This window comes from Hemiscyllium ocellatum, chromosome 24, assembly GCF_020745735.1.
Source record: "Hemiscyllium ocellatum isolate sHemOce1 chromosome 24, sHemOce1.pat.X.cur, whole genome shotgun sequence".
NCBI classification, from domain to species: domain Eukaryota; kingdom Metazoa; phylum Chordata; class Chondrichthyes; order Orectolobiformes; family Hemiscylliidae; genus Hemiscyllium; species Hemiscyllium ocellatum.
This window is the reverse complement of record NC_083424.1, coordinates 55,868,560-55,879,513: the sequence shown is the minus strand read 5'-3', so window position 1 is coordinate 55,879,513 and position 10,954 is coordinate 55,868,560. Positions and strand designations below refer to the sequence as shown.

At 48.8% G+C, this 10,954-nt stretch overlaps 1 protein-coding gene across 1 annotated transcript in view; it reads right to left on the bottom strand.

Moving 5' to 3' along the window:
• Positions 1 to 297: 297 nt before the first annotated feature.
• Positions 298 to 10,954, bottom strand: part of adora2aa (adenosine A2a receptor a) — a 112,687-nt gene continuing 102,030 nt past the window's right edge. Inside the window, exon 3 of the mRNA XM_060844089.1 lies at positions 298 to 2,358. Within this exon, the coding sequence (XP_060700072.1) occupies positions 1,488 to 2,358 (871 nt within the window). The 3' untranslated portion in view covers positions 298 to 1,487. The remainder of the gene's footprint in view (positions 2,359 to 10,954) is intronic.

The window sequence follows — 10,954 nt, the reverse complement described above, 5'->3', positions numbered from 1 at the left end:
ATTCCCAATTTAATGATCTACATTTAAAATTTCCCAGCTTTCTTGAGGAGGCTTTGACTATGTGGGTTACTGGCCCAGAAACATTCCCATTAGGGACCAATTGCATGAGCTGATATCAAGCCTGTGTGCACTCGCCCTCACTATAATTGACAAGCTGAAGGTGGCAAGCTTTAACCATTAAGGGTGATTTAGCCAAGGTTGACCAATGCCTCACCAGGCCAACACCCTCCTGCAATGTCACTCCCCATGCCAACACCCCTGCCCACCCCTGCCCACCCCTGCCCACCCCCTGACGGTCACTGCTTCTTCCTTTGTTCTTCAGAACCAAAGAAGTTCATGTGTTCACAAAGTCACCTTCTTCTCAGTATACCCTGTCCATCCTCTTCAGAATCTTGTACGTTTCAGCAAGATCTCTCCTCATTCTTCTAAACTCTAATAAATAAAAGACCAACCTGTGTTAAAAAGTCAACCCCTTTAGCAGAGAATTCAGCCGAGTGAACCTGCGTTGAACTGTTCAGTGCCAGTACATTCCTTTCAAATTCCTTTCAAATTAGAGAAGATCTCATCCAGTTGTAACTAGACTGTCCATTCCAGTGTCCTCCTCAATCCAACAGCCCCAAGCCTGTGACATCACTTGTCCCCCCTCCCCTCCCCATGGCATCACTGGATCCTCTCAATGATGTCACTGACCCAACCAATGTTATCCCTGCCCAAAACCATGACATAATTGTCTCAGCCTTAATGACATTACTGTTCCTTCCCATTCCATCATGGCCCGTTTCCCTCCAATGTGTCTGATTTACTCCCTCTCTGTCAGATTTGTAAATATAATGGAATGAAACTCCCATAGCAAGGTATAGCCTGGGTTGAGCGGAAACCTCCACATGAAGCTGATCCAGCTAGCTTACAATTTACTTCCTGAATGCTATCGAGTATGTCAGGGCCTCGAGGAAGCAGGCGTGATGTGAGTGAGCTGGTCATTTCCTGTGCACAGTCAGTGTCTCAGACTGCAATCCCCCCGAACCACATGGGTTCATGTAAACACCACACAAAACTTTACAGCTAATAGCTTACAGACAGGAATACACAACACAACAAGTACACACACAGCATTGCTGCCAAGGGGCACAATCCTCCATCCCTATACCCACCTCCACTTCCCCACTAGCTATGCCACCAATGTAGGCAGGTAAGAGGCAGTAGCCTGGCATTGCACAGGAAGCTAGACAAATACACAAGGCATTCAGGTAATGTAAGCTTCACACTGAGCTGCTATCAAATCTCTCACCCACTCCGTGACCTCCACACCTGAGCCCTTTATATCCTGTCGGCATGTTGTCACTCTCTTTCTCTCTCTCTTTCTGTGCATCCATTCCTCCCTCCTCTCTCTCTCTCTCTCTCTCTCCCCCTCTCATTTCTTTTACTTGTTGCCACTGGAACCCTTCACCTTGTTGTTGGAACAAGTTAGAGCCTCGTTGAGCTGAGGATCAGGAGACTTTGGTGAGAGTTGAGCAGGGAGTCTGTTGCGCGGAGACAGTGGGGAGCTGACCCTCGGTGTTGTCCTCTCCCTCTGGTTGTTGCTCCCCTGGGTCCCCGCGGAGCCGCAAGTCTGGGACATGTCCGTTCTGCTGGGGATCTTTCTCCAACACGTCTTGGGAGCAGGCGTTCACCAGATCAAAAACTCCCCCATTGAGTTGAGTCCCCCCACCGCCTCCATGGGTGGAGCTTCGTGTACTAGGCGTTTGCAGCACCTGGTCTGGCTTCCTCAGGATGTGCTTCCTCAGAATCTTGCGGAATGTCTGGCGGAACTCTCGGATGCGGTACGCGTAAATGAGAGGGTTGACCACAGAGTTGGCATGGGACAGGATGATGGCAAAGTACATGATCCAGGCTGGGGGGCGACAGTTCTCACAGAAGAGGTTGACGCAGTTAATGATGTGAAGGGGCAACCAGCAGACAGCGAAGAGACCCACGATGATGGCCAAGGACTTGGCAGCGTGCACCTCCTTCTGAAGGGTGGACCTGCTCTTCTCAACGGCTGTGATCTTAAACTCCATCTGCTGGAGCTGATGGCGGGCGGCCATGAAGATTCTCAAGTAAATGCCAAACATGATGAGCAAGGGCATCAAGACACAGGCAAAGAAGTTATAATACACCATGTAGTCCATGGTGACCACCTCCTCGAACAGGCAGGAGACCATGCCATCCCTGCAGCCTTCCGTCCCGTTCAGCTTCATGGTGAGCTCGCAGTTGGACTGATTCCAGCCCAGCATCGGGGTCAAGCCGATCATGACGGACAGGATCCAGCAGACACAGATGATTGCCCTGGCCCGCTGGCCAGTCACCAGGCTGTTGTACCTGCAACGACAAGCGATTGGGTAGCTTAGCATCGAGTCTGCTTGGAAACCGGTGCAACTGAGAAGTGAGATCAACCGCGGTTTCTTAACAAGTGAAAATGGAATGTTTTGTACCTTGCTGTTGAGAGCTCTCCTTCACAGTGGATTGATAACTCTTTGAATGGTGCTGCCCCATTGTTGGATGGAGTCAAAGCCACCACAATGTACCCAACACCCCTTACCATAGCTGTTTCCTGGCCTGGGGGGATGGGCTGGGAGGTAGGGAAAGGTGAAGGCAGGGTCCAGATAGCTTTGAAGGAAGGAGAGATGTTTGACAAGGACAGGGAGCTGAAGGGTACTGTTCCCTTGCTGCTCCATGCTATCTGTCAGGTGACAGGGTAACTGTCCCACCAGCTTCCTGGGTTCAGAAAGGGATGACCATCCCAAATGGCACTCTGTGGATCATTGAGGACACCTCCCCCTGCCCTCTATGCCAGGGTTTGCTTGACTGACCTTGGCCAACTCCAGACTTCACTGACCTGGTTGAGAGGACAAGCACCTTCTCAGTTAGCCGCAATCCCAGCAGTGACCACTGTTCTTGGAGAGAACTGTGCTGCCTCTCTCTGATAGGAAGCAACTCTTCGAGATGGGAACCCACTGTTAAAAGGGACAGGAATTCAGCAACAGGAAAATGTGGAACCATTACCCCTGCTGATTGGATCAGGATTCGAATCTTTCACAAACTTCTTCTGGGACTTGGATATTAGAACGCAAATTTGAAAACTCCCCAAGGATACCAAATGGGGAGGTAGGGGAAAACAGTGAGGATTGTAAGAATCAGGACACAGAGAGGCTAGCAGACTTGTGGGAGAAGAACTAAGACAAAAGAGTGAAGTGGTCCAGTTTGGCATAACTGACAGGGAAATCCGACATAGACTTAACAACACGGTTCAAAGGTGTGTGCAGGGTCAGAGGGATCTGGGTGCAGATCTTTGCAGGGAGCAGGGCAGAGAGGGAAAGTGGATAGCAAAGCATATGGGATCTTCAGCCTCATAAATATAGACATAAAAGCAGATATGTTACATTGAATCTTCATAAAGCTCTGGTTGGACCACATCTATAGGATTTTAAAAACCTTTATTCATGGGATGAGAATGTCACTGGCGACGCCAACATTTATTGCCAATCCCAAATCACCCAGAGGGCAGTTAAAGAGCCAATGAATCATAGAGATGTACAATTCATCCATGCTGACCAGATATCCCAACCTAATCTAATACTATTTGCCAGCACTTGGCCCATATCCCTCCAAACCCTTCCTATTCATATACACATCCAGATGCCTTTTAAATATAATAATTGTACCAGCCTCCACCACATCCTCTGGCAGCTCATTCCATACACGTACCACCCTCTGTGTGAAAAAGTTGCCCCTTAGGTCCTTTTTATATCTTTCTCCTCTCACCCTAAACCAATGCCCTCTAGACCTGGACGTTCCCAACCCAGGGAAAGGACCTCGTCTATTTACCCTATCTATGCTCCTCAGGATTTTATAAACCTCCACAAGGCCTCCGATGTTCCTGGGAAAACAGCCCCAAACTACTCGGCCTCTCCCTATTGCTGTGGGCCTGGAATCACATTTAGGCCAAACTGGGCAATGACGGCAGTTTCCTTCCCTATAGGACATTACAATCATAGAATCCCACAGTTTGGAGCAGGCCTTTTGGCCAATCAAGTCCATGCTGACCACCCTAAGAGCATCCCACCAAGACCCACCCCATTCTTGTAACCCTGCATTTTCGGTGGCTAATCCACTTATCCCTGAACACTATGGGGCAGTTTAGCGTGGCCAATCCATCTAACTCATGAATCTTTGGACTGTGGGAGGAAACCGGAGCATCCAGAGGAAACCCAAGTAGACACAGGGAGAATGTGCAAACTCCACACAGACAGTTGACTGAGACTGGAATCAAACCCGGGTCTCTGGTGCTGTGTGGCTAACCACTGAGCCACCATGTTATCTCATGAGTGAACCACACGGGTTTTCTGACAATTGCCAATGGATTCATGCTCATCATTATGCTCTTAATTCTAGATTTTTAAAAATGAATACTAATTCCACCATCTGCTGTAGCACGATTCGAACCCAGGTCTGTAGGATAGTACCCAGGTTTCTGGATCAACAGTTTGGTGATAATAGCACTCAGCCGTTGCCTCCACTAATTATACTTTTTATATTAAATAAGTATTATATCCATTATCAGCATCTTTAGGGTTACTATTGACCAGGAACGCAACTGAACTAGCCCTATAAATACAATGGCTACAACAGCAGGCCAGAGGCTAGGAACACTGCAGCAACATTTATTCTAAAAGGACTGGATAATAAAAATGAGAAGTGTTGCTACCATTATATAAGGCACTGGTGAGACCACACTGGGAGCAGTGTCCAGTTTTGGTCTTCTTACTTGAGGAAGGACGTGATGGCACTGGAAGCAGTTCAGAGGAAGGTCACCACATTGATCCCAGGGATGGAAGGGCTGGTGGGTGAGGAGGGGTTGAACAGCTCAGGCCTATACTCACTGGAGTTCAGGAGAATGGGGAGGGGTGGGGGGGTGGGAGGTGATTGAGGGGTATAAAATACAAAAGGGAACTGGCAAGGGGGTTCTTGAACAGATGTTGTGGGACAGTCTTGAACATGAGGTCATGGATATCGAGTGAGAGGAGGGATGTTCAACACTGAAAGGAGGAGGGGTGGGAATCTATGGAGCTCACTGTCCCAGGGTGGGGTGCAGGAAGAATCAATCCACAGATTCAAGAGAGAAATCGACATGGGGAGTAGGCAGGAGAGAGGAATTCAGTTCAGCCATGATCACATGACGTGGCAGAGTGGCTCAAAGGGCTGCATTACCTACTCTCGCTCCTAATTTCTATGTTGCCAAGAGTAACTCCCTTCCTGTCTCCCCAAAGCCTGTCCACTATCTAAAAGGCACAGGTCAGGGTGTGTTGGACCACGCCCCAGGATGGGGGCAGCTCCAACTGTACTCAAGAAACACGACACCATCCAGGAGAAAGCAGTCACCTCAACTGGCATCACAGCCACAAATACCGTTATCGCCATCACCAGCTCAGTAGCAGCATTGTGTACTGTCCATAAGGTAATTCAGCATCTTCCAAACCCATGACCACTTCCATCCAGAAGGATAAATGTTGGGAGTGGGTTCTAGTGTAATGGGCAGTCTGGGGAGTGGGCTGTAGTGTAAGGGGTGGTGCGTACTCTGGGGAGTGGGATATAGTGTAAGGGGTGGTGTGTACTCTGGGGAGTGGGTTGTAGTGTAAGGGGTGGTGTGTATCTGGGCAGTGGGCTGTAGTGTAAGGGGCAGTGTGTAGTCTGGGCAGGGAGCTGTAGTGTAAGGGGTGGTGCGCAGTTTGGGGAGTGGGCTGTAGTGTAAGGGGCGGTGTGTAGTCTGTGGAGTGGGCTGTAGTCTAAGGAATAGTGCGTACTCTGGGGAGAGGGCTGTAGTGTAACGGGTATATTGTACTGTGGAGAGTGGCTGTAGTGTAAGGAGTGGTGTGTACTCTGGGGAGTGGGCTGTAGTGTAAGGAGTGGTGTGTACTCTGGGGAGGGGGCTGTAGTGTAAGGGGCGGTGTGTAGTCTGGGGAGTGGGCTGTAGTGTAAGGGGTGGTGCGCAGTTTGGGGAGTGGGTTGTAGTGTAAGGGGTGGTGTGTATCTGGGCAGTGGGCTGTAGTATAAGGGGTGGTGCGCAGTTTGGGGAGTGGGCTGTAGTGTAAGGGGTGGTGTGTATCTGGGCAGTGGGCTGTAGTGTAAGGGGTGGTGCGCAGTTTGGGGAGTGGGCTGTAGTGTAAGGGGTGATGTGTACTCTGGGGAGGGGGCTGTAGTGTAAGGGGCGGTGTGTAGTCTGTGGAGTGGGCTGTAGAGTAAGGGGTGGTGTGTACTCTGGGGTGTGGGCTGTAGTGTAAGGGGTGGTCTGTACTCTGGGGAGGGGGCTGTAGTGTAAGGGGTGGTGTGTACTCTGGGGAGTGGGCTGTAGTGTAAGGGGTGGTGTGTACTCTGGGGAGTGGGCTGTAGTGTGGGTGACAATGTTCCTCTGCTCTTGCTCTGGCAGATTGATGTGAGGGGGTGAGTCAGTGAGCTGTGACGTTCTGTCCTTCACTGTCTGTATGATCTTGTGCTGGTCATTGTTTGATTGACGAATTTGAACTGTGACCTCCACTTGTCCGTCTCTCACACTGAAAGCTAATTCCATTCAATTGGAGACAGCTGCAGGTACCTGAACATGCAGAGCACTGGCTCAGTGAGAAAGACCCTCACAATTCTCTATAACAGTCTGCACAGGACCAAACTGGCTACATTGCTTTAAACAACCATCGAGAAACCACTTCCTGTTAAACCTCACTGTTCAAAGCCATGAGCTCACTGGTTATTTGCAACTGAAATAGATGCTGCTTGAGCTGTTGTCAGGTTCTAATTATGATTCTAATTCAGCTTCTAATTTTAAATCATCAAGAAAATCCATTAACACTGAAGACATCCTGAACAGTATAAATAACGAACAGTCAAAAACGATTTCACATCTTTGGACAATCGTATCTGAAAAAACACTGTCGTTTCTTCCAGATTTAAACAATTCCACATGGAGAAATTTGATTCAGTTCCCATCAGAAATAAGATTGGCTCATCTGACCAGACCAATGTGTTCACCAGGCTGATCATCTTCACACCAATAACCCCCAAAAAACAAATTCTTCACACCAGCAATGAGTAATTTCTCAAGTGTCACACACTGTTTCTCATTACCATATTGCAGTGTCCTTTCTCCCTAACTTTCTCGAGCTCACCTCATGTAAGTACTGGGGAGGCCATTCAGCTCATTGAGCTTGCTCTGTTCCACAATGCATTCATGGCTGATTGAACACTACAATGTGTGTCAGCCCATAACCCTGTACCTCACTGATAATCAGCAATCTACCAATCCCTCCCTTACACGTACTCAAAGACTCCCACCCTTCTGTGGTAGAGAATTCCAAAGGTTCACAAATCTCTGAATAAAATCACTTCTTTGCATCTTGGACCCAAGTGGCATTGCCCTTTTTTTAAAGATTTGTACCCGCTGGTCTGAGATTTAGCCAACTGGGGGAACATCTTACCTGCATCTACCCCATCTATCCCTTTAAGCATTTTGTAGGTTTTCGCAAGATCACCTTTCATTCTTTAAAACGCTAGGGAATACACTCTCAGTTTGTCCCTCTGTAGGACAGTCCTCCTACCATCCCTGGGACAAGTCTGGTAAATCTTTGTTGTACTCCCTTTCTGGCAATAATATATTTCCTGATGGAAAGTGATCAGAACTGCACAGTCTGACCAAGCTCCGATACATTTAAAGCAAGACTTCACTACGTGTGACTCAAATATTCTTGCCATAAATACTAATATTCTGCCAACCTTCCTAACAGCTTACTGCTTCTGTATGTTAGCCTTCAAGGATTAATTCCTTCGTCTCCACCGCATCTGCTCCCAGGCGGACCAGTTCCAACACCGTACAGCCCAGATGGCCTCCTTCTTCAAAGACCGCAGATTCCCCCCAGACGTGATCGACGATGCCCTCCACCGCATCTCCTCCACTTCCCGCTCCTCCGCCCTTGAGCCCCACTCCTCCAACCGCCACCAAGACAGAACCCCACTGGTTCTCACCTACCACCCCACCAACCTCTGTATACAGCGTATCATCCGCCGTCATTTCCGCCAACTCCAAACGGACCCCACCACCAGGGATATATTTCCCTCCCCTCCCCTATCAGCGTTCCGCAAAGACCACTCCCTTCGTGACTCCCTCGTCAGGTCCACACCCCCCACCAACCCAACCTCCACTCCCGGCACCTTCCCCTGCAACCGCAGGAAATGCAAAACTTGCACCCACACCTCCTCCCTCACTTCTCTCCAAGGCCCCAAGGGATCCTTCCATATCCGCCACAAATTCACCTGCACCTCCACACACATCATCTATTGCATCCGCTGCACCCGATGTGGCCTCCTCTATATTGGGGAGACGGGCCGCCTACTTGCGGAACGCTTCAGAGAACACCTCTGGGACGCCCGAACCAACCAACCCAACCACCCCGTGGCTCAACACTTTAACTCTCCCTCCCACTCCACCAAAGACATGCAGGTCCTTGGACTCCTCCATCGCCAGAACATAACAACACGACGGCTGGAGGAAGAACGCCTCATCTTCCGCCTGGGAACCCGCCAACCACAAGAGATGAACTCAGATTTCTCCAGTTTCCTCATTTCCCCTCCCCCACCTTGTCTCAGTCGATTCCCTTGGACTCAGCACCGCCCTCCTAACCTGCAATCCTCTTCCTGACCTCTCCGCCCCCACCCCCTCTTCGGCCTATCACCCTCACCTTGACCTCCTTCCACCTATCACATCTCCATCGCCCCTCCCCCAAGTCCCTCCCCACTACCTTTTATCTTAGCCTGCCTGGCACCCTCTCCTCATTCCTGATGAAGGGCTCTGGCCCGAAACATCGAATTTCCTGTTCCTTGGATGCTGCCTGACCTGCTGCGCTTTAACCAGCAACACATTTTCAGCTTCAAGGATTAATTGACAAGAACTTCTACGTCCCTTTGTACATCTATCCTGCATCATTTAAACCATTTTACAATAACTCTGTGCACCTGTTCTCCTGACGAAAGTGGATCACCTAGCGTCGCTCCATGATATTATTCCATCTGTCACCTTCCTGCCCGTTCATTAACCCTGTCCAAATTCTCCTGAAACTGCTTTACACCTTCCTCACAACACAAATTTCCACGTAGCTTTGTTCCGTTCACCAATTCGGAAATTTTAGGTTCGATCTTCATCTCCGAATCATTTTGACAGAATGTATAGCTGGGGTGAGGGTGCTGATCTTTACAGTGCCCCCCTACATAGTCACTGCCTGCCAACACGAAAATGATCCATTTACAGGCAGTTCCTGATTTATGAATGTCTGAATCCTATATTAAAATTACTTTTAAAGATCTGACGTGAATGTTTGCTTGTATTTCCAAATTGCTATTTTATACTGGACTGCATTGTGTCCCGACTTGTGTATAAAATGACTTACAAATATACTCAGGAATGGAACTCATAGATAATCCGAGGAATGCCTGCATTCCGAATGTTTTCTGTCCATTAGCCAATCATTACTCCATGCTGTGAAGCTGAATAGGCTGGGGCTGTTTTCCCTGGAATGTCAGAGGCTGAGGGGTGATCTTATAGAGGTTTATAATATCATGAGGGGCATAGATTGGGTAAATAGACAAGGTCTTTTCCCTGGGGTGGGGGAGTTCAGAATGAGAGTGAGAGGTGAGTGGGTTTAGGGTGAATGGGGGAAAGATAGAAAAGGGACCTGAGGGGCAACATCTTCACACAGAGGGTGGTACGTGTATGGAATGAGCTGCCAGAGGAACTGATGGAGGCCGGTACAATTACAATATTTAAAAGGCATCTGGATGGGTATATGAATAGGAAGGGTATCGGCCAAACGCTGGCAAATGGGACGAGGTTGGAATATCTGGTCAGCATGGATGAGTTGGACTGAAGGCTGTGTTTTCAGGCTGTACATCTCTAAGACTCAGTACATTATCTCTTGTCCAATGTTCTTTAATATTTCTAACCAGCCACCTGTTGGGAACTTTATCTGGAAATCTACAATATCCATTGGCTCTCCTTTATCAGTTTTGTTAATAACATCTTCAGACACCTCCAGCAGGTTTATCAGACATGAGTTTCTATTTGCATGCTATGCTGACCATATCTAATCAGATCATTATCAACCAGGTAACTATTGATGCCACCCTTTGTTTTCTCTAATACTGATGTGAATAGTGGGTGACATTTGTTACCTTCCAATCTGCAGGAATCATTCCAGAATTTACGGAGAGTAGCTCCAGGGGTATTAGAGAGGAGTTACAGGGAGGTAATCTCACCTCAGGTACAGGAAAAAGGTTACAATCAGGGGACGAATAGGGAACAGGCAGATAGTGCAGGGATCCCCTGCGACCATTCCCGTCAATAATACCGTTTTGGTTACTGTTGTGGGGGGCCGTGGGGGGTTGGGGGCGATCTACCAGGAGCTAGCCACAGCAGCCAGGTCTCTAGCACTGGTTCAGAAGGGAAGCAGGGAGAATAGAAAAGTGGTAGTGGGAGTAGACTCAATAGTTAGAGGAACAGAAAGGAGATTCCGTGGTCGCAAATAGGACTCCCGGAAGGCGTGTTGCTTCCCAGGTGCTAGAATCTGGGATGTCTCTGATCGAGTCTACAGGATTCTGAAGGGGGAGGATGAGAAGCCAAAAGTTGGAGTATACATTGGCACCGATGACACCGATGAAAAGGGGTGAGGATCTAACAAGTGATTTCAGGGAGTTAGAGTGAAAGCTAAAAAGCAGGACAAGCAGAATAGTAATCTCAAGATTACTACTGGTGCCACGTGATACTGAGGGAGGAACAGGGAGTGAGTGCAGCTAAACATGTGGCTACAGGGCTGGTGCAGGAGGGAGGGCTTCAGATACGTAGATCATTGGGGAAGGTAGGACCTGTAAGTGAAGGACA